Source organism: Coffea eugenioides, chromosome 3 (genome assembly GCF_003713205.1).
Source record: "Coffea eugenioides isolate CCC68of chromosome 3, Ceug_1.0, whole genome shotgun sequence".
Taxonomy (NCBI): Eukaryota; Viridiplantae; Streptophyta; class Magnoliopsida; order Gentianales; family Rubiaceae; genus Coffea; species Coffea eugenioides.
Genome location: NC_040037.1, coordinates 8,508,252 through 8,531,946, shown reverse-complemented (window position 1 = coordinate 8,531,946; position 23,695 = coordinate 8,508,252). Strand labels below are relative to the sequence as shown.

At 33.7% G+C, this 23,695-nt stretch overlaps 3 protein-coding genes across 4 annotated transcripts; 2 read left to right on the top strand and 1 right to left on the bottom strand.

The window, feature by feature from the left end:
* Positions 1 to 5,515: 5,515 nt before the first annotated feature.
* LOC113767111 (small ubiquitin-related modifier 2-like) lies at positions 5,516 to 9,723 on the top strand. 2 transcript variants are annotated; one of them, XM_027311289.1, is made up of 4 exons: positions 5,516 to 5,579; positions 7,125 to 7,241; positions 9,169 to 9,318; positions 9,483 to 9,723. In XM_027311289.1, the coding sequence occupies exons 2-4, from the start codon at positions 7,152 to 7,154 to the stop codon at positions 9,573 to 9,575; spliced, it is 333 nt and encodes a 110-aa protein (XP_027167090.1). In that variant the 5' UTR covers positions 5,516 to 5,579; positions 7,125 to 7,151; the 3' UTR covers positions 9,576 to 9,723. The 2 variants fall into 2 exon arrangements, with proteins under 2 accessions (XP_027167090.1, XP_027167089.1); XM_027311288.1 differs by lacking the exon at positions 5,516 to 5,579 and adding an exon at positions 6,992 to 7,052.
* Positions 9,724 to 14,314: 4,591 nt separating this feature from the next.
* On the top strand, positions 14,315 to 16,131 carry LOC113765940 (putative small ubiquitin-related modifier 8). Its single transcript, XM_027310177.1, has 3 exons — positions 14,315 to 14,407; positions 15,117 to 15,266; positions 16,042 to 16,131. The coding sequence occupies exons 1-3, from the start codon at positions 14,315 to 14,317 to the stop codon at positions 16,129 to 16,131; spliced, it is 333 nt and encodes a 110-aa protein (XP_027165978.1).
* Positions 16,132 to 17,571: 1,440 nt separating this feature from the next.
* On the bottom strand, positions 17,572 to 23,126 carry LOC113767032 (transcription factor 25-like). The gene is made up of 5 exons (XM_027311204.1): positions 23,038 to 23,126; positions 21,947 to 22,132; positions 20,222 to 20,781; positions 18,269 to 19,180; positions 17,572 to 18,026 (listed from the first exon to the last, which is right to left on the bottom strand). The coding sequence occupies exons 2-5, from the start codon at positions 22,124 to 22,126 to the stop codon at positions 17,759 to 17,761; spliced, it is 1,920 nt and encodes a 639-aa protein (XP_027167005.1). The 5' UTR covers positions 22,127 to 22,132; positions 23,038 to 23,126; the 3' UTR covers positions 17,572 to 17,758.
* Positions 23,127 to 23,695: the final 569 nt, after the last annotated feature.

The window sequence follows — 23,695 nt, the reverse complement described above, 5'->3', positions numbered from 1 at the left end:
GAAAGATAACCGAGAGCAAGCAAAAATTAAATGAGTACTACTCTCCTACAACTTTGGATCGCACATAAGGATAAGAAACAGACTCCAAGTGTAAGATTGCCCGCACCTCCGGCGGAAGTTGATGCATAGCAGTAAAAACCCTATCGCAGCCTAAGCCCAAACCCGCAATTTCATCCGCTGTAGCATTCGCCTCCCTATATACATGATGACTAGGACCGGGGCCTGCAACCGTTCTTGAAGGTTATGTGCATTTTGTACACAGTGTAACTCTATTTATACATTGTACAACTTACTTTCAATAACGTATAATTTTAGAACAAAATTGTGTAGGTTCCACAAATATTGTTAAAAACAAGGTACAAGATGATATTTGAACCGTATAATTTTTTTTGGCTAAATCTTGACCGTGAACTGCTCAGGACGACCGTCACTGCCCCAAATCCATGATGAGAGATAGGGGCAGACACCCATGCCAAAAGTCTACGAATAAGTCCGAGTATATTGCATAAAGGCCATTTCCCAATATTAGAACCCGTGATCAACTGAACTAAAGTAGCAGAATCCATTTCGACCACCAATGACGAAAGCTTGAAATCCATGCACTGCTGGAGAGTGGAGACCCCTTAAAAGTTAAAACCGATAACCCTTCAGCCATTAAAACATCAGACTCCCCAAATTCTTTATAGAATGCAAAAATGAGCTTACCAGTGTGATCCCTTACTACACCACCACCACAAGCTTTGCCGAAGGCTACACTTGCATCAGTGTTAAGCTTGAAACTTCCCATAATCGGTTTCTCCCAGCGAAGTACTAAACACTGAACTTGGGAAACTTTTAATGATTGAATATAAACATTTGTGTAGACTTAGAAAATTATATTAACATCTCTCTCACAAAGCAGCAATTCCTCAGCAAATTAAATTAATTATAATGGTTGTAGTTGTTTTTTTTTTCCCATAGGAAGGAATTCTTTCTACTTCTTCTTTATTAATTTATTTACAAAAGTAACAAATTAACATTAGAAAGGCCTATAAGATTGTGTGAAATGTATTTTCTGTTAAAGGAAAATGCTCAATATCCTAGCCTTTTACTCAAAATTAATCTTGTCAATTGTGAGTATTTTCAAATAGAATAATATTACCCAAAAATTAAATTCTTTACCAAACCACTCTCCTTATTTAGTTAAGTGCATTCAATACCAAATAGGCAAATACCATCAATACTTTCCTATGTAAGTATCCAACCAAATAATAGAGCTTTAAAGGTCCTTGGACAAGATCTTGATATGTTCAATTGTCCAAACAATACTCATTAACATACTCACAAAATCATAGAAAATCCTAAATTTTCCAATTAAGTTTGAAGAAGAGGAACCCCCTTAGGATAGGTGACAAGGTAGGTTTTATTCGTTCTGCTTCTTGGTTTGTTTTTCTTTTTCTTTTCTTTTTTTTTTCTACGTTTGTATGCGTAGATGGCTCTTTCAATTAGTCTGCTCAGATTTTAAAATCTAATATTGTTTCAAGTGGACTGAGATATACAATCCAATTGCCCTGATACCAAATAGAGTAAGATTCACCAATATTATATGCTTGGTATGTGGAAAAAATGCTTGACTTTCACCTTGTTGATAAGTCCTAACAAAAGAATAGATAATTTTGATGTCTAAAATTTCATTTTCATTTATTACCATTTTCGTTTTCATGAAACTCAATGCTTATAAGTTACTACTAATATTTCTGCCCGGTCGTGAATGTTATATTTTTGGTATAAAGGACTTTCAGGCATGCAATCTTCAAGATCTTAGTTAGTGTTTTTTTTACATTTACTTAGGATGGAATGGATGAGAAGATTGTTGTTATTCTAAGATTTTACATATTGTAAGTACTTTTCACTTGTTTTATACCTTTTAAAACTACATTTGATCCCCAAAAATTTGAAAGCATGTAAGCACTTTTTTTCTCTTGAAATATAGCAAGGTAGTATTTGTTTATTCTTAAGCCAGACAGGATATGCCAATGAGAAAGGTCTTTTTGGCATATTCTGAGAACAAAATTTTGGAGTACCAGCTTATAAAATGACTCTTTACGAGCTTAGAAATTAATATAGTTATATGGAAGCTCCAATATTTAATTTTTGTGCATTGTCAACATCTTTTTGGATGTCAATTTATAGGATCTCATGATGTTCATCTTTCAATATTGATAGTTAATGTAGGGCCGTTAATGGGGTTGAGCCTTCCAAGATAATAGATCAGGCAAAGTTTGGTCTTAGAATTAAGGTCCGATTAAAATGTGAGTTGAGTTTGGGCCTCTATAGACTCAATCCAATTAAAGTCCGGGTCATGACTACACACATACGTATAAAATATATTTATATTTTGATATACAATCACACCCTATTGTTTATATACTGAATGTATTATTTTTATATGAAATGCATAATTAGTAATTATTATCAATTCTCAAACTTTCATAAAAAAAGAGACTACTTTTCATGTACCTTGAGAGAATTAGATAAATTATTGTTGGAAATTTTTTTATATATGTGCTTTTTGATGAACTTTTATTTGTTTATGTGTAGGTTTAATGTTGTAGACTTTGAATAAGTTTTACTACTTGATGGTTATAGGGATTATGATAAGGAAATTAAGGAGTGATAGGTGAGCTTAGGTTGAGTCTGAATTAGACCCAAAGTTCGAAATTATTTGTAAGCTATATATAAGCCTCATATTTATTAGCTCGAAACTCATGACCTCAAGCACAAAACTTGGGGACAGGAAGGGAGCCTTGTCCTCCCAAACTTCCAAATATTCATATTTTTCTCCTCTTAAAATTTTAAAAATTTTGAAAAACTCTTATGTATTAAACCTATTTGCCTCACCCCTTCCCCAAAAAATTTTCAAAAAACCTTTTGTTGATTCGAAAGTTTATATGCATATGTATTTCGCCTCCTCAAAAAAAGATTTCTGGTTTCGTCCCTAATTCAGTGCACAACTGAAAACCCAAATGTCTTACCATTTTGGTTAGTTGAATGTGAACTAACAAAATGTCTTTTACTCATTTTGTTATGCATGAAACTTGTTTTGTATCAAATATTAGAATGTCTTATAAGATTACATGGTGAATTTTTTTTTTTATTTAACATAAAAACGTCAAACTTTACAAAAAGAAAATGGAAAGAGAATAAGAATGTTTGAAGGTCGAACCAAGAATTCCACTATTACCTAACTAGTATCCTAACTAATGTCTTCAATAGGAAAATAAACTGAGTTACGTACTTTTTTGTTTCCAATAGAATGGAGACCATGGGCTCATGGCTAGATATTAACCATGGGCCAATTACACCTCGGCTGGTTTTTCTCTTTGGAACAATTGGGGAAGCTTGATTCGTAGAAAAAAAAAATCCAAAGCAGACTTCAAGCCCACATTTGCCAAATCATCCACAGACATATTTCCTTGCCACCAGCAAACCATCAACTTTATGACTAAAGATTCTCCATTAATTTTTATTGGGGCTAAAAAAAGATTTTCCTTTAACTTGTCTTTGTATTTGGAGTTTTGGACTAAATGGAAATCTTTGTTGTGTTTTGTTACTCAATTTACCAAATTTTGGTGTATCATCTTTCTTCATATTATGATGCTCCTTTCTACCCGAGAGGAAGAAGAAAAAATCGATAATTGGAATTTGTGTTTACATGCATCTTATATATACCTTAACTTTTTCATTTTTTTACTTTAATAATTTTATTGTCAATTCTTACTCAATGAATCACTAGTTGATAGAGGATTTCTGACTTTAACATGAAAAAGACTATAAGTAGTACTCTGTAGATGAGTTAATCCATAGTTGTGCACTTATGCTCTTACAATCATTTTTGAAAAATATATTAAGAATTATCTTAGCCCCTACTCCTAACTAAAGTTTCCAAAAAAGACTCAATCCAATTCTGGAACAAATTAAATTTGATTTTATTTGACTAATAATCCATGGCTTACTCAATCCAATTCTGGAACAAATTAAATTTGATTTTATTTGACTAATAATCCATGGCTTACTTTCTTTCAGTATTTGAATACAAAGAAAGAAAATCGAGCATCCAACCTTTTTTTTTTTGGTCGATAACGATAATATTTGCAAGTCTAATATTGGGAAATGGCTTTAATTTAAACCCTCGACCAACAACCCTCGTACTACAATTTTATTGCCAAAAAATTAAAATAAAAAGGAATAAGAAGGAAAAAGGATGAAAAAATAAGTTTAAAGTCATTTTAAGTATAAGCATACCAAACAAGGGAATTTCATTAAAATATTTAAGGGTAGTATTGTCATTTTAAATGGCAAGGGAAGCATGTATAATTTTTCAAATTTCAGGGGAGCTCAATGAAATTGTTAGAAACCTCAAGGGAGGTTTCTGAAATTATCCCTAGTTATAAAAACATTTGTTGACATTATTACTTTCCTTTTTCAGCTACGTGCATTTAAGGATAAATATCAAATAATATCTCCCATCAATAGATTCTTTCACAGCGGGATAATAGATGAAATCAGGTTGGATGGTTTTGGTACATTTACTTGTCCAAATGATTTTAGCACCTTTTGGGAATCCTTGCAGGAAATTAGATTCTGAGATCCTCTTAAGCTGGCATTGAAATGACAGTTTTAACGGGTCTCGTGAAAATACAAGGAGAAACTTTATCCGGTCTAAACTAATTATAATCAATCAATTGATGAGTTGATAGTTGATTTTGGACTAATAAAAATACTTTAATTGGACAAATAAAGTCCCACAATCTTATTTTGATTGTATGTAATGTAAAATTAATTAGTTCCATTATTTTATGTGGAGCATTTTTCATTAGTCCAAGACCAACTACTAGAATTGCTAAATAGTTGGTCTTGGACTAACAAGCTTTTCCCAACTAGGAGTATGAAGAAATTCGAAAATAGTTAGTCCACACTAAGGTACCAAAACTAGTGAGTAAATACTATAATTTGTAGCAATTAATTTCATGGCTACACGATTAATATTTTTTCAACCTGCACTGTGATTCCATGTTATTTATTCCCGTTTTCGACCTCAAAAATTTGGAAGGTACTTATTCCTATTAACTTGTAAAATTTATAGGTTTAAATTCAGGATGGCGAATTTCTTCAATCATAACAAAAAAAAAAAAAAAAAAAAAAAAAGAGCATTGGCCAAAAGGGAAGAATCTTTGGACTATCTAGCAACAATAAGGATAGCATTCCAAAAATGAGATCATTAAATGGATCATATTTCAACCCATATAACCTCCTTTTTTCATGTAAAAAATAAAAATTTTAAGTTTGACGTGGTCACATTCCTGCTTAAAGATAATGTTCTAAATAATAATAATAATAATCGCCCGAAAGGACCACATTTTGAGAACATGCGGTGAATTTAAATATAAAAAAATAAAAAAAAACTTCAATTTAAATATAAATATGTTTTCTTATCATGAACTCTGTATCGAGAAACTTAGAATCGCCGCTCATCCTACCTCACAACCCCCTCTTTGCACCAGTGGTTCCACCACCGGCAACGTCGCCTCCAACACCAAGTTAGTCTATAACTCCTCTAGTTTTCTATCTCTTTATTGGTAGATTTGAATGAGTAATTTTGATTGCATATGGTTGAATAAAAATTAATGATTCACACACATAAATGTATGGATGAAGTTTTTTTTTTGGATTGTTTTGTCTAAATTTGCTCTAGATTACTGTAGTTATTTTATGGCATTTTTTGATATTTAAAAGTGTTTTAAAAATATTTTTTAGGGTGCTTTTGCATTATGGTGGTAAAACTTCTTCATTCCGCCGCCAAACCCTACAATCTCCTCTCTTCTCTTCTTCCCACTCCGCTCTATCTTCATTCCCTCTTCTCCTACTCTCTCCCCTCCCCACCACCTGCCAATCTCCTCTTGTTCCATCTTTCCACCCCTCATCCCTTCCTTTTTCCATGAACTTGCGACCCCCTTATCTACCTCTACCACGAACTTGCGACCCCTTCCTTTCTTATCCTTCTCCCATTTACTCCTTTCCCATCTAGACCAAATTGAGCAAGGGCGATGGCCTCAGAGAAAAGATAAGTGATATAGAGGAATAGATGATAAAAAGAAAAAAGGTAGCAAGAAGTGTTGTTAAATTTTGAACGGTCTAACTGATTCGATCAATTTAATCAAAAATCAACAAGATCACTGTCTGAGTTAATACTAGAATAAGGCGGGGAAAAAATAAATCTTTTATATTCATCAAGGATAAAATATATAAGACTGCATTATGTGATTCCATCACAACCCTAGCTGAACCAAGTTTCAATGAAAACCCTAGCTAGTTTTATAAACTTTTTTATTTTTTATTAGTTTTATCTCTTTTTTTTTTGTGATTTCTACCACCTTGCCAACATATGATATGCATTTTAGACGTGTTTGTTTAAATGGAAAAAATATAATTTCTACTAAATTAAATTTACTTTATGTGTTTTCCAGTATTATATATAGTAAAAATTGAATCATGTCATTGGACACTTTAGTTTATTTATAATTTTGACATTCTTTCATCATGCTAATTTATCCAAGTTGTATCCTTGATTAAAAATTGTTTGAAATTTTTCTTTGAAATATTACTTGCACACTTATTATGATGTAATATGGGTAAAATAAAAAAATTAATTAAAAAATGTATTTAAATCTATTCACCTTCCTTTCATCACGTGATATGATTCACATGAGATAAAATTTAAAAAATAAAACAAACATATTTATGGTACAATTAGAATAATTTTTGTAAAAAAAATCACTATCCAAATAAGGTAAGTTGAAAACATAATAAATTAATTGCTTTTCCAATTCCTCTTTTTTCTTATGGTACTAGAGACTACTGCTATACAACCGTGTCAGTGTCACTATTGATCATGAACAGAGGAACTATAATTACTTGGCCTCAGTTCGGACTACAGGCTTTACATATCTTAAGACAACCAGACCTATCTTGCCATGCTTAAAACTTTTGCAGTTGGTACTTTATACTCGCAGGTAATATTAAAATACTCTCTCCCATCAGTATTAGATACTCTTTTTATTGCTCTGCTATTTTTGTTTGTTCAGGAGCAACTGGAATTCTGCTAGCTGAAAATGGCAAGACGTTGCAGCGGCAGGAAGAGGCCACTGGAAATGAGTTATGAGCCATGCGATGAGAGGGTCCTCCTTAGGATGCTTGGCCAGGTTGGTTTCCATCAATTTGTTAGCTATGGTTCAATTACTTTTTCTAACTCTGGGGCAAGATTGCAGGGATGGGTTGTGGGAGGGATTTTTTTTTGGGGTTAATGCAATATTTCTTTCTTTAGGTTTTTTTTTTGGCCTAGTACTGATCTATAATGCATCGCTGTGTCAAAATTTGTGACAATAATGGCTGGTGGTTGCTTTTATTTGCTTGAAAATTTTGCATTTTGAAAGGGTTAATGTCGTTATTGGAAAAAGAAAATATTGTTTTCAGGTGATTAACTTTGGTTTATACAAATATTTTCTGGAGTAGTTGTAAAATCTTGACAAAGAATCCTAAGATTTAAGAAAGAATTGAGCTATTTGGTACTGTACAGTTTACATGGATATTCGGTTTTCCATTGGACAAATGTGTCCATGTCAATGATGTAATTTCGTTTTAACTTAATCCATGGAAGGTTCCCCTAATTATCCACCGCTGAGGATAATACCTGAAAACTTTTTAATAGGTCACCTATGCTATTTTATTTTTAGCTTCATTCCCTCTCAATTGCAAACTTTTAGCATTGTGCCCACTAATATACTGCAAAAAGAATATTTTCTGCGATTGGTGCAAGTTGCTTCTATTTCTTCTTCTTCTTCTTTTTTTTTTTTTGTTGGTGGGGTTGGGGGAGGGAGGTTTCTCTTCCTTCCTCATATGATCATTACTGGTAACTCAAAAATGTTCATGATTAGTAGGAAGTATATGCTTGTTACTTGTCTCATTTATCAAATATTTCACATTAGCTGCTGTATGTGATCTTACAAGATAGCACTACCAATGGTCTATTTTTTGCTATCTTTTACATACAACATACCGAACATCATACTCTTATCATCTTTGATAAGTGATTAGACCAGAGTGTGAAGTGAAGCCCATTATCTTGTGATAAATTGAAACTAAGGGGAAAATCAGAGGATTCTCAAGCAGAACACAATGATCTTGAGCACATGGAACACCAAGGAACTAAAGGGTTCCTTTCAAAATTAAAGTAATCAAGAGAGACTTAATCTTGAAAACAATATTATTCAATTTGCTAATATGATAACTGTTGGCATTATCAAAATGTTTAGTGATTAAGACTTGTTGACTAACTACTAGCATTGCACAACACAGTGTGTGCAAGTTTATATTATGAATAGAAAGTAATTGAAAATTAAATTGGAACTTTGTCTCTGAGTTCAGAAAATTTGTACGAATATAGTAGCTTTCATGCAAAATAATCGAAGATCCAACCAAGTAGTGTAATAAACAGATTCAAGTTCTTGATTACGAACATCCAGTCATGATCCGTATACATGTAGTTGTATGACATACTTTCTGATCAGCACTCGACAAAATAACTAATTACTATTGTTGGAAACTTGCAATAGATCAGAAATGCTTCGCAATTATGATATAAACCTTGACAATTTCACAATATCTCCATTCCATTGACACCGACCACATGAAAATTTGGGGGAGAGGGTGGGGTGGGGAATTGGTTGGGTGGTAAGGTGGGAAAAAATTATAAGTAGAAGATCCTGAATTCAAGACCTCCGACTTAAAAAAAAAGTTCACATGAAATCTTAAACGTTTTAACATTACTAGTTCGAATTTGTTTATCCTTGTTTTTTCTCCATACTATTTCAATTCTTGAGACTGCAATTTTTTTTTTTTTTTTGGGGTCCAAAATTCTTCCTTTATGCAATCGTCATTTTTTTGAGTAATCAAACATTCTTTTTAGTTATTATTGAATTTTCCTTGAAAGTTTACATCTGCAGTGGTATAAAGGTTACTAGTATTAGTTTTGCAAGAATATTTAGGAGAGAATGGATGAGAAAATCGTTGTTCTTATGCATTCTGTCTTTTCTCCATGACCTCTGAGACTGCTTTTCTATTGCAATATAGGATGGTAAGATGATGCTTTTCAAAGTCAAACGAAACAAACCATTGAAGACCCTTTTGATGAAGTACTGTGACTACAAAAAATTCGATTACAGTACTGTGAACTTCTTGCACCTTGGACGCAGAGTTCTTGTGAGAAGCACCCCAGAGGAGGTAATGGCTCTGAACATAGATTTAGTAACTATGGTAATATGGAATAACAGATAGGATATGCATTTTCATCATGAAGTTCTTTAGCTGGAAATTGTTTGCGTTTTCGATTTTAAAAATCTTGTTGCAGTTACAAACTGGCTTTGATTTTTGCTAACTATGTGTAGCTTGGCATGCGAGATGGAGATATTATTGAAGCTATGGTGCATGTGGACGGAGGAGGTGATGTTAAGGATATCCAAAAGATGTGGCCTGCTTAGATCATGAAAGAAACCAGGACATTGTTCTGGAAAATTTGCATTTTGAGTTGTAAACAGGAGACTGGTTCAGGGTTCATCCAACAGATTTATTTAAATTAAGACCATTTCTGAATATTTCATCTTCAAGTCAAAAGTTCTTTTAGACTTATTCTCTAGCTTTTTTCTTGTCTCGTTATGAGTTTACCTTGGTTTTGATTACCTTTGCTTGTCTTCCGATATCAAAAAGCTTGAATTTTTGCTGAAAATTTGGAGCAGCATGCCAAGTTTCTTCATGAAAGTTAGGCGAAAGCTTAGTTCTTTTCATCATGGATTTCTATTTGTTTGTGGCATTATCACATGAATTTTCTTGGCTATATTTGTCAGGATACTCTGCTTTTTTAATAGATTTCAAGAGTGCTTTTACTAATTGCTTTAGCTTTTATTTTGACTGTGTTTTTTCAGGATGTTTTGCTTTTCAATAGATTTCAAAAGCGCTTTGAGTCTTGCACATTATTAAACTTTCTTCAGGCTGCATGGTGCCCCCTGATTATTAATTTCAGTCTTACACATTCTTGAATTATCAACTTTTTACAAAATGCTCCAATCAACTCCCGGTCAAAAGAATTCAATGAGTAAAAAGTTATAAGGGAAAATACCAGTTTTCATCTCTAAATTTTGAGCCATGGACATATTCCATCTTCAAACTTTCTGGTATAACACATTTAGTATTTGAATTATCAATTTTTTTTATCAATTTCATCCTCAAATGGGAAATGAATCAATTTGAACGGAAATTAAAGGTGGGAAGAAAGGTATTGGAGTTGAGAGAGTGAAGATAATCATTCTATTTTGTTGATTTTAAGTTGTGTAAGACTTTTTACTTAACGAACTCATGCTCATTAGGCGTCCAATTTCTATTCAAATTAATTAATTTCTCATTTGAGGATACAATTAGTCAAAAATTTATAGTTTAGATACTAAATGTATTATATCAGAAAGTTTGAGAACAAAATGTGTCCATAACTCAAAGTTTAGTGATGGAAATTGGCATATTCCCAAAGTTCTAATTGTCCTTGAATTTAGTTCAACAGTCAAAATGTCTTCTTTCTCTACAAGTAACATATCATATATGGATCTCTCTTACTCTTTCCTTCTCTCTTTCTTTCGTACATATAAGAAGGAAATCCTCGATCTGCATATGTAAGCCAGTTATAAAGAAAGAAGGATATTTGGGCCTCTTAAATAAGTCTAGGGGTAAACTTTTTATTGATTAAATTACCCGGCGGTGAGTAAATTGGAGTATATCACCAAAAATTGATAATTTGAGTGTGTTTCGTGGTGGAATTGATAGCTCAAGAGGTACTTTACAACTTGAAGAAAGTTTATGATATATTTCCAATTAACCCGTATGAGGTATGTAGTGAGAGATTCACTTAATGAACAGGGGTTAAAATGTTTATCTGTTTGATGAAATAATTCCTTTAATTAAAAAAAAATTCTTATAAGAGTTGCGAGCTGACTAGATTTTAAAGTGTTTTTCACTTTCTAATGTGAATTTATTAACTAAGTCAAGTGTGTTAAATTTTTCATCCCTAAATAAGAAATGGAAGGCACATTTTGGTAATAGTAATATCAGTTACTTTTTCAACAGCTAATTGAATTTTATAAGATTAGCTGTTTGTAATACTTAATCTTGATTTAGTTATGTTGGTTTCTAACTATATGTCAATACATACAATTATATGTAAATCGATCCAAGTATTTAGATCTAGGGGTGCCTACAACCAAATATGTCTATCCACGGTGTTGTTATTACTTATTATTCGTCGATGTAATTAGCTTCAATCTTCATTCCCAACATAAGATGTATGTGCCTTTTGATTTTTCATGGTTTGATTTTGTCCTTTTTGTCGAAATTTTTGAACAAAAAAAAAAAAGAAAAAAACACTTGGACTAAGGCAAACTTAGCCTCACAAAAATAGGGGCAAAGGAGCCAGGCAAAAGTCAAAAAAAAAAAAAAGAATTTCTAATCTGCTATAGAAAAAAAAAAACACTTAGACAATATATAGTATTTTTTTTGTATTCATAGTTTTGGATGTATGCCACATGTGCATGATTTGAATTTCAAATTTGAATTCATGTTATGTGATATAATCTAAATCTGCTCGTGTAAAAAAAATTATACACTAACAAAATATTAAAATGTTATCCTTATTGCTTATGACCTGTTTGGAAATTTCTTCAAAAAATTTCTACATTTTTCGTCAACATATTTTTCAGTTATCTTTTTACCTCTCACATATATCAAATCGCTACGGTACATTTTCTACAAAAAATTGCAATCCAAACAAAAAAATATTTTTGAAAAATTGCATGGCATACCTTCCAAGTTCCAATTCCAAAGCCTTTTACTCGCATAGTATATTTTCTATTACGCTGTGAAAAAGACAAATCTTTTACTTTTTAATATATACTTTCTTCTTAGCAAAATTAAAATGCACTTCAGTCTATACAGCACAAGTAACACAGCCCGAACAGAGGGTTCTTGAACGACTTCTCATGAAAATTATTCATGGTTATTCAAGACAGTTAAGAAACCAAACTCTGCAAAGAAAAAGTTGAAAACAAAAAAGAAAAGGAATAAAACTTTGGGTATTGATTCCAATCGCTTTCCAGTTTCCAGTTATCATTTTCAGAAAGATTTCCACTTTGATACAAAGACAGGTCAAAAGCTTTGCCAGACCAAAAACCTTCACAAACTGATGAAAGGGTCAGAGAGCCCTTTCCCGAGGATGACTAAATCTATCGCGTGTCAAAGACGAAAATGGTTATTATAATTACTGTCTCGATCGCTGTTACATCATATTTCATTAACACTGAAAATCTTTTAGATTATACGGATGATATCTTTTTGCTTTAAGGAAAGAGAGCGTACATTGCCAGGCTGAAATTGTACGATACTGTGAGACATAAAATCAAGAGCCAACATTTAAGGTTGTGTTTGGATTGCATTTTTCGTCATTTTTCATGGAAAAATTACTGTAGCGATTTGATATATGTGAGGGAAAAAGGTGATAGGGAAATGTGATCACGAAAAACGACAATATTTTCCGACGGAAACAAGCAATCCAAACAAGGCCTAAGTTTTTAATCAATCTTACATATTGACAGTATACTTATAATCCGGCACGAATGCATGACAACTAATCACTTGATTTGAATTTGAATGTCAAGTTTAACATATTATCTAAATTCATTTATATATAACACTTTCAGTGCATAAAAAATTAATTTAATAATTATTAATGTATTTAATCCCCATAACGAGCTAGAATGTAAGTTTGAAAAGTCTTACATTTTTTAGTTGGATAGTACTATAATACATTACATTTCAAAAATGCAATTATTTATACATTGTCTTACTATTTAAAGAATTTTACTTGTACAACTGTTTACAACTGTTTTGAACTATTTCGATAATAATTATTGCCACTTGTTTGTCACGCAAGGCCATGTATAAAGACAATTAAAGCTAAAACGACATTTAAGTGTTAATCAATCTTACATATTGATAGTGTATTTATAACCTGATCAATTTGAATGTCAAGTTTAACACATTATCTAAATCCACTTATATATAACACTTTTAGTGCACGAAAAATTAATTCAATACTTATTAATGCATTTAATCCCCATAGCGAGGTAGAATATAACTTTGAAAAATCTTACATTTTTTTTTATTTGGATAGTACGACAATAGGCTATATTTCAAGAGTGCAATTCATTATACATTGTCTTACTATTTTGAACAATTTTACTTATACAACTCTTTATAACTGTTTTGAACTACTTCGAAAATAATTATTGCGATCTGTTTGCCATGCAAGCCCATGTATAAAAGACAATTAAAGCTAAAAATGGGGTTAGTTTAAATTAAACGGATGAAATTTATTATGGAACACAGCTTTCAAAAATTTGTCTTAATATTTCACCAGTTGTCATTGGACTATATTTGATATTTTTTTTTTTTAACTATATTGGATATTTAACTATACACATTATAAACAATAAATAATAATATTGTGTCATGTAGGTGTGACCAATTGTTGCCTATGATCTATATTTGTTATCTTATTATCTATATGTTTGTTTTATTAATATCATATTGTATTGTGCCTAGATGTGACTGCCAATTGCGAAAACTTAACTCATTTCGAACCTATGATTGTCGTATAACATGTTGTGAGGCATCAAGGCTAACGCGATCTAAGCTTGAAAAATTGTGAAACAATTGAGATTATCTATTTCTTACATTTGCAGAAAACTATCATGAATTACTTATTGATGAAGAAACTTAAAGCTTTTTAATCGTAGACGCTTTACATGTGCATCAGTGCCACTCTATACAATTCAATTTCACCCAACAAAAACATAGACAAAACTGTTGCAAGATTCACCTGTGGAAGTCTGCAAACAGATGCCACGTGTAGCGAAGCTAGCGAATAGCCGAACTGCTGCAGCTTTTTTATGGCAGTAGCTTTTAGTCTTGGACTCTTGGTCTTCGTAGCTATCAGTCTCCTTCAGTTTTTGTTTCTGAAGAATCAACCGTTGTGCTTTTAGTACATTGAGAGCTCATGTACATTAGAAAACTCTCTTGCACCTCGCTTTCCAATTCTGCCACATAATATTAACAGTTAGTGTAATAAGTTCATGCCCCTGATCTCTACTTTTTGCTTTGTCTTTGCTTGGTGATTAGTAAGATGTCTGCAAACGGAGGAGAGAGCACTGCCAGTATAGAAATGGAGAAGTCCAAAGTTACTGAGAGCACTGTTGCCATCAAGGTGACAAGCCAGGTATCAATGTCAAAAGTGGTTTGATTTATTTTTCTACATCTTTTGCATCCGTGGATATAAAATTTGCAATAATAGAGATGAATGCAAGATGAAGTGAGGAAAAGAATAAAAGAAAATAAATTTCTGAAACTTTTTTTTTTTTAAATTTTGGATGCAGGCTCTTTTCATACATGGTAAAGTACCTAACTTTTTCCAATTATGGAATTTTAATGCCTGATGGAACATTGGAGTAATGGAGGCTCCTCTGGTCTTTTGTGTGTGTGTGTGTGTTGATGAAGGATATAAACATCTTTGAAAAGGAAAGATGCATGAGGTTCAAATAAAAGAAGGGGCAAAAATGAAAAATTTCCATCAAAAGTTCATGTCTTGGTAATGAAATGGAAATTTATGTGATCTTTTCAAAGATTACATCTTTAGTATGAGTAATTTGGTTACAAAACCATGTTCTTTGAATTGAAGATGATTGTGATTCTTTCTATTCCAAGTCTACTCTTACCAAAATGAGATCTGAAAGCTAAATGGAGTGTTAATAAAAAATATTGTGTGAATGTCTGCAGTTTTGCTAAATGTTCAGAACTTGATCCCAAAAGGGGCAATGATGGAAAAAAAAGGACCGACCTTGTAATGTCCCTATTTTCTTGGACAACCCCCCTGTTTTTTTGTCTAATTTTTCTTCTTCTCTTTGGGGGTCTGTTTAATTGATATAAAGGATGGAAAGGAGACCTTTTTCAGGATTAGACGTGAGAGCCAAATGAAGAAACTTCTGATTGCTTACTGCCAGAAGTTTTTTCTGAACTACCAAGCAACCCGCTTCTTTTATGAAGGAGATTACTTCAATCATAACAAAACTCCTAATGAGGTAATTTCTTTCTTGTCTTCATGATTTTTTTTTTTTGGGTGATATTTTCCTAAATAAAGTGAGTGGATTTAATGTGAATTATTTGCCGTTTGTTCTGTTTTTCCATAGTTATTAAAGGATGCATGATAAAGGGCTAGTCACGGGACTGCATTTCTCGTAAATCCTTGCACAACATTTCATATGTTGAGGTTAATAACTACATCTGTGAATAAATGAGGGAAAAAGAGCAACAACATTAGGCCCATTGCAGGATAAAAGGGGTAATGTTCTTTTGGGGACTGACTTGAATTGATCAATGCTAAACAAATTGTAGAACACCCAAGGCAAGCTTTTAGCTTAACTTTTACCCTTTCTTTTCTGTGATATATCTGTGAGTTGGTTTAGCTATTCTTCTCTAAAATTTTAACTTCGTAGAAATTCTTATCTGTAGGCCAGGACCATTAATTATTCTGCATTTTCAAGGTGTAATTTCTAAACGTTAACATGTTATAGGGATTTACTACAGCTGCTATGCTTCGATGGTTTGTAAAAATTATATTTGGTCTGTCCTTAATCTGATTTCTATGCAAGAAAACATGATGCCTAATGAAACATATGATGTTACTCAGAAGCAGTTGCATATATCAGACAATGGACATTCTTCTTAGGGAAATCTATACTTGCATTGCTGCACTGTACCTGTCTGCTCTATCTTGTGTCAGTTCTGAACGATTCAAAATGCATGATGACCCCCTTGATCTGGAATTCTTGTTTACCTACTTTTCTGAATTTGTAGCTCGGAATGGAAGATGATGTTGTGATTGAGTGCTTGGTCGAACAACTTGGAGGTGGTGGTATGAGTTCTTCATCAAAGATGGCAGATTAACCCAGTGTTTAGACACTAACATCTATCTTATACTGGCAGTTACCATGGACCTAGCTAGATCTGTACCTGATCTAATCAAATTTCACAAACTCATGTGGAAATCGAAAAAGATTAATTGGGTTTTCAAATTTCTGGTACTTATCTTATGGAGAAATGTACTGATTACCGCATTGACATCAAGTTCACTGTTTGGATCTTTTGTCTAAAATGTTGAATCTTGATATGCTTTTAGCCTTCCTGAAATACATGCCACCTTAAGTAATTAATGAGTAAAGAAAAGTAACTTGGGGTTAATGAACTCTTTTTCTTTAAGTTCAAACCACGCTATCAAGTTAGCTTCCAAAGGGCAGATGCGGAGGATAACTCATCTTATTGGCCTTCTTGGTTCTTTGAACAAATGCTTTAGTGAATGTTTGTTTAGCAACTGAGCTGATTATGTATAGCTTAGCCCTGTGTGCTTTGGCTTTAGCTTTCCAGATTATCCTTTGCGTTAGTATTGTGTTCTTCCACAATCACACCTTATTTTATCATTCTAATCGCACCAATTCTTGGTGGATACCATTCCAAGTTATGTGCCTGCAGCTCTGTGCATCTAGCTGCTACATTCAGCATCTAAACTTGCATCTTCTTTGACTGGAGCAAAGTAATTGTCATAGTAACGTTTTGATCTAGCTTGATGACAAATAAATTGGACTGTCTTTTACACTGCTCTTTCATGTCCTGATCAGCTAAAACATGCAATGTTGAAGCAATCTTGTCTAAAAACCTGCTTAGAACAGTTCAGGCTTTCCTGTTTTAATGCAGCCTGAACCTAGCACTCTGCTTCCTTTGTTAACCTGCATGTGGTCTTATGGAGAAGTTGTCGTTAATGAACCCTTTTGACCAGATTGTTTGCTTTGATCAATGTTGCAATTTCGGGGACATTTTTCAGTTCCACAAAAGGAGACAGAACATTTGTATGTGTGATTTCCTCACTCATCTGAGTTCTGATGCAACTCGAAGAAGTGGCATCTTTTTAGAGTACCCTTTTCAACTGGCTTTTAGTTGGATGTCTCACCCCCATTCCCAAATACCAGGATTAGGTGCTTATGTGCTCATATGGTCCACAACTCTAAAAGAAAGAGTGTAATCGACAGTTCCATATCCATTAATTTGGATCAATAATGAGTAAAACTTGACCTTGAAAGCAATAACTTGCAAGTTACTGTATGCTTGCTCCAATTTCATTTGCACCATAGTCAGAGTTTTGAGCAATAGCCACTCTCAGGGTTATCTAGAACTCGTAGCTGCAACTTAAAAAGTTATTGATCATATATTTCCCAGAGATTGAAGACAGATTAACTGAGGCATCCAACTTTCCTCTGCAGCATATACTAGAAGCCATATGAGCGAGAAAAGACACTGTACAGTAAAATCACACCAGCATTGAAGAAATGACGCAAACAAAAGAAAATTGCCGAAAAAGAAGATTAAATTCCACAGCCCATCAACAAGAATATGAATGATGATAATGCAAACAAACCTTTTATTATTATCGAAAGAATGCTCGTATTGATATATCTTTCCTAGATTTGTTATCCCTGCTTTAAAAACCCATTTCTCTACAACCGAACATCTTAGTCTAATCTTAATTGGCCTGGTCATGATGATCATTCTCGTTGTGCTCGCCTTCTCCTTGTCCGTAGTCAAACCAAGGTAGCATAGACTCGAGTAGGACAGCTAGTGCATTTCGGTTTGTTAAATCCCGGGGAGCACGAGCGGGAAAAGGACGCCCCCCAACTTGTTCAGCATTCTGGACCTCTCTCATCCTTGGATCAACCATGAAGTTTTGCAAATTATCAGGTGGCATAGTTGGCACAGAATCAGAGAAATCTGATATCAGGAGATGCCGGTACCTGTCAAGCCAGATAAATTAGTAAATAACCAACTATTATAATAACATGCAACTTATTAAAGGCAATCTCCAATAATATTAGATTGCAAGAGATGCCAATTTTTGTGGGATATCATGTTTCTCCACAATTGTACCAATAACCTACAGGTCATTGGGCACTCCCCTGCACCTCAAACTGGGAAAGGATGAAATGAAGTCTTTATTGCATAAAGTATTTAAAAAAAATCCAGCAGAAATACTCACTCATTTTTCTCGGATGAAAAGGCCTCTTTCCTCACGCAAGCCCAATCATTTGCATCAGTTCCTTTGTCTTTCAGAGTTGCAATGACTGAATGAGCAGAGTCACGAAGAAACTTTTGCAGATCAGGAAGCCTCCATACAAGATAACTCCTTTCAACATACATGCTGATCAAGTGATCCAACGTTGGGCTTCCTGATTGCTCAGATTTAAAGAAACTATACTGAAGTATGCTTGTCCACACCTGCTCTTTCAAAGGCACCTTATTCACTAATTTCTTCAATACTGATGGATGCAGCATCAAGGCCTGTTTCATGAGATCATTTGATGAAGCCTTTCCATCTGTCTTATCCACATCTCCTGTGTCTTCCTTTTTTTCAAGGTAAAACCGACAAACGGCAAGGGAAAAAGAAAAATTTGGAAATAACCAAAGGGAGTTGTCACTTCCATACTCTTCAGAAAATCTTTCCAGCCACAAATACTCCTCTGCCCTAAGAGCAAAATAATCGATGCAGAACAGGCCTCCGACTGGATCATCTGAATCTAGAGAAAGCAATAATTTGCAAATTTCAAGAGCAGAACGGTGGCAGCCACGCCTATCCATGTTTTTCATGTGAGTAAAAAGTGTAGAGAAGAGGGGCTTGTTGGTCTCATGGCTATATTTCAATTGGCAGTTGCCCTGCAAAGGAGTGAACATTGGGTGCCATGCACATTCCAAACCATAAAGGCACTTAGCTGTTGCATCAGCTGACATTTGATGTTCCCCCGAAAATTTAAAATACTCTGCCAACGTTATGAGGGAATCTATATGATAAGGGTGCTGCAACAAAATGCTTGCAATTCCATTAAGGTCGTGGATTGCCTTGGCAGCTTCGAATGCTCTCTGGGCTTGGCTGTAAGATGGTGAATGTACATACCTAAATGACAAAAAGAATACCAAATTAGGCCTTGCATTTTTTTTTTTTTAAATTTCATTCTATATTAAGTGACACACATATGCACAAAAAGAACCAGTAACAGGGGATATAAAAACCAGCAACCGATCTATGAAATGAAGTTGCACTTGGCCACATCAGTTAAATATGAGACCTTGATCATTTGGACTAAAATATTGTTATGTAATACTAACTGAAAGCTCTTTCAGTTTTATCAACTAACTGAAACCGATTTAGATTCAAAAAACAGGCAACTCATATATAAGAATTCATTGTGATTCCAACTGTGTACTAAAAAGATGGTTATCTATCATGAATTTACATACTTTTTCTCACTAATTATTTCAAATCTAGCTCGCTTTTCTCTTAAATAAACACAGAACTCATGCTTCCAGAGGTAAAAGTTTATCCAGAACATCTGATTTTAAAGTCACAGCCACCATGCCAGCATTTTATTTGTAACTATCTACTCATCTAATTCTAGGATTCTGATTAACCATTATGACAAGATTTCATTTTTGACTATGTTCTGTTCTCTTATCTAAATCTATACCACTAAAAAAGCAAACCATAGTACACAGAACGAATCCATACGGTGGCAACTCATTTTATGTCACTTTCTTGACTGTGAACTCAATCCAATTACTATTAATAAGTTGCTTCTTCAAGTGACAATCAAATACCAGGATTTCTTGCACTTGTGTGTCATATTAGGAAGAAATCAGATGGCTAGACTTGCTGCAGCAGTCAAATTTGAGACTGGGTGCTAGAATGGATGGTTAAGATATTTGTCATAAATTATAGTAAACTATAAACCAGACAAATAGTGTCATATTTCAGTTAAACATAAAAGCATGCACAGCGTGTCTAGGTCTAGAATAGTATTCCACAGTGCCTTTTAACGTAAAGTGCACCAAATGGCTAATTACACATGTATTTTCACCATGTCATAGGATTAAAGAAAATCAGATCAGGATAGCAACGAAGCCCATTGATAGGGGTAAAAAAAGGATAAAGTGTTACCGGAAATAATTGACCCCATTGCTGCTCTCTAAAAGCTCCATAGACAAAGACCCATCCCATCGAGGCCAGTGTTCAGACGGAGAAACAAGAATAGTCCTTCTATGACTGTAACTCCCTCGCCGACCAGTAAGTGACTGCCTGGAATTTCCAGCTTGATGCCCTTTTTCAAATGAATTCACTACCTTAGAACCAAATATCCTTCGTAACTCATTTTCTGCACTGAGAAATTTGGGATCAACTTGTAGAATAGAGGGTTTCAACTGCTTCACGATACTGTCTTTGCCACTTATATTTGCAGACTTGGCTTTTCTGCTATATGAAGCAATACGCTGTTGGCTAGAAGAATCGACTTCAAGAGATAGATTTTCCAATGTCACATTACAGGATCTTTCATGATCTTCAACATTTGATGATAAATCTGCCTTCGACTTCTTCTTTTTCTTTTTCTTTGATTTTTGGTTTGCCAACGAAATCGAGGTTACAGAAGCTTTTACCATTGAAGGATGTTTTTCATTTACATTTTGATATCGAGATGCATGAGCAGCTTCCACTTCATCTCCCTGCAACAACATCAATCGTGATGTAGAGAGAACAAATGAGAAAAAGATATTATACAGCCCTTCTTTCATCACCATACACCCTTGGAATCAAAAAACTATGAAGAACATTATCTATGACTAAACACTAGATGGGTACAAACAAATAGGGAAAAAATTTTCGCTAAAATAAAAGAAAAATCTCACATTGACTTGTACAAGTTAAATTCAAACTACTGCCACAAGGCCCACTGTTTCTTCATAGTAGTTTGCTAATCTGTTATTGGTATATGTTTTAACTTAGAACAATTTAGAACGCCCTTTCAGCTCCTTAGCTTTGGTTTATGCCATTAAAACACCATGTGAGAAAGAATGAAGGCTGCAATTCATACTTTTTTTCTAACACATTATTGCAGACCAGCGGGGTAAGTGCTACTGAGAACACACATTCCAAGCAACTGCCAATGATAAAAATCAAACCCAATATCTAATGTTAGCTTGATAAAGAGTTACAACCTTCAAATATGCTATCCTCAAATGGCTGGAAAAATTAATTTGATCAGAGCTATTAGGAAAATTTTCCAACCATTCTTTTCCCATTCCTCCAACTGGAATTGAATCATCAGTATTTACCTCACTTCATTCCTATGGCAGCTTCATATACGTAAAATATGTTTAAAAAAAGATCCTTGCTACGAATAAAATATCTTTCTTAGCATACATTACAATCATATTCAAGACTGAGCTTATCCCCATATGTCTTACCAACTAATTGCACGTGACATATTAGTAAAGTCATATGCAGCAAAAATACAGCATATGTCAGAATAATGAATCAACTCTTATATCTGCCTGTCTTATTCAAACTGGTGCTTACTACATAAACAGGAAGATCCTAACTGCTAACACAGAATCACCTTTTAATGGATTAGTGAGGATTGCCCAGTAGAAAATAATAACTACAAGTCCATCAATGAGATTTTTTTATTAGCAGCCATATGTGCATATAAGCAAGCATATATTAAGAAGTCTAATTCATCTAAAAAAGTACATCAAAGAAACTAAGGGAGCATAAGGCTGAATCAAAATTCAAGTAAAAGAATAACGAAACACAACCACACAACTGGACAGAATTTGCACTACTTATATTTGTAAAGAAATAAATAAGATGACATTCAGGAAATTAAACCTTGTCTGAGTCGTGGTGATCATCGCTGTCATTGTCATCCATGAGAAGATCAAAGGGATTCTGTGCTGGGACAGATGACTCAGGGGATTCAGACTCATCGTTCCGGTTCAGCAGCTCCTCCTGTTGCTGCTGTGTAGCTTCTTGTTCTTCCAGAACTTTCTTCAACTGGCGAGCTGACATCCTCTTCTGCAGTTCAAATTGGATACGACTGTATTTGATATGTTTGCATAACTAATTTCAAAAGATTGCTTTTTTAGAACACCTGCACCTACTACCCTGTACTAAGAGAACTTTTTCTCTAGTTTCTTTTTTCCTTTACCCTCTTCCCTTTCATTTTCAACACTTTATTGAATACTGTCCGCCCCAGTAAGTACATTACTAGTATAATACCTTGAACAAGTAATATCCACACACATTAATATATGATATCCCTACATATGTAAGCTATTAAAATCCAATATTTAAACAGCGAATTGTTCTTTTCGCACAAATTTATTCACGTATGTGATACTCCTAACTGATATTAGCTCAACAAAGTACTGACAAATCTAAAAATTCATAATTGAAACACCATCACATGTGTTGTGTTGTACCACTATTTTAACCCTCATAGTTTGTTCAAATAAATATGTGGCTTAATTGATAGCTCAATTGACTAACAACCACCTTGAAAAAAAAAAAAGAAGAGGTCCATGCTGGCCTTTCAATCAGTGAAGCAATCGACTTTGTGAAAATTCGACCTACTATAAACATCGAAAGTTTCAAACGCATTGAATAAGCTTAAAAATAACCAATACCCTTTAATCAAATTGGATTCGTGCAATACTCGGCCCTATCATAATTTGAAAGATTCATGGTTAAGTGCAGCAAATTTGGGATCTTCAACCTCAAATTCTAAACCTAAATCGAAAATCTATATCTGAAAATAGAAACTACAATTTCACTAAAAACCTTAACTTTTCAAAAAAATTCCAATTTCCTATCATAAATTTCTTACAAGTTTTTTTTCTTTCACTTGGGCAACTTCTTAAAAGCATATTTAACTACGTCAATTCGGAGAATTTAGGGATTAAAGGGTGAGGTGAACTAACCGGCGGCTTGCGAAGCTACTTTTTTCGGCGGTGAAGAAGAAATTCCGGCAGGCGTTGGAGGATTGGAGTTAGGGAAAGAAAGTATTCTCAGATGGGAATAAAAATGCTTACTTGCCAACGTGTCACGGGCCGCAGCCCGTTAAATGGCACGGAAAACCGACCCGTAACACTTGTGTGTATCAAGATTGAATTTTTTTTTTTAAAAAAAAATTTGAATCTGACAAAAATATATTTTCATTATTTCCTCATTGTTGTAATTTTTATAGATTTTAATTGTTTCCTTATTGCTATAAATTTTTTTTTTCATTTTGACATGGCCAAGAAAGGGCAGTTAGGGTTGAATAGAGATTTGATTATGCTAAACCTGATTAGTTAAGGATAAGAAGGATGTAAAGAGCGATGAAAATATTAAAAAAAAAGCTCAAATAGCGATTTGATTATGCTAAACTTGATTTAGGTGTGAGTATTGATCAATTTATGAACCAATACTGAACAAACAACAATAAAATCAAACTAGTTTTGCAATGCGGTTTTTCAGGATTTTAATATTTTTTTATTTTCAATAAAACATATTATGCAATTCGATTTTTCCGGACTGTGTCATTTTGATTTTCAATAAAACTCATTATCGTGGTAAAAGTAACAAAAAGGAGCCTTT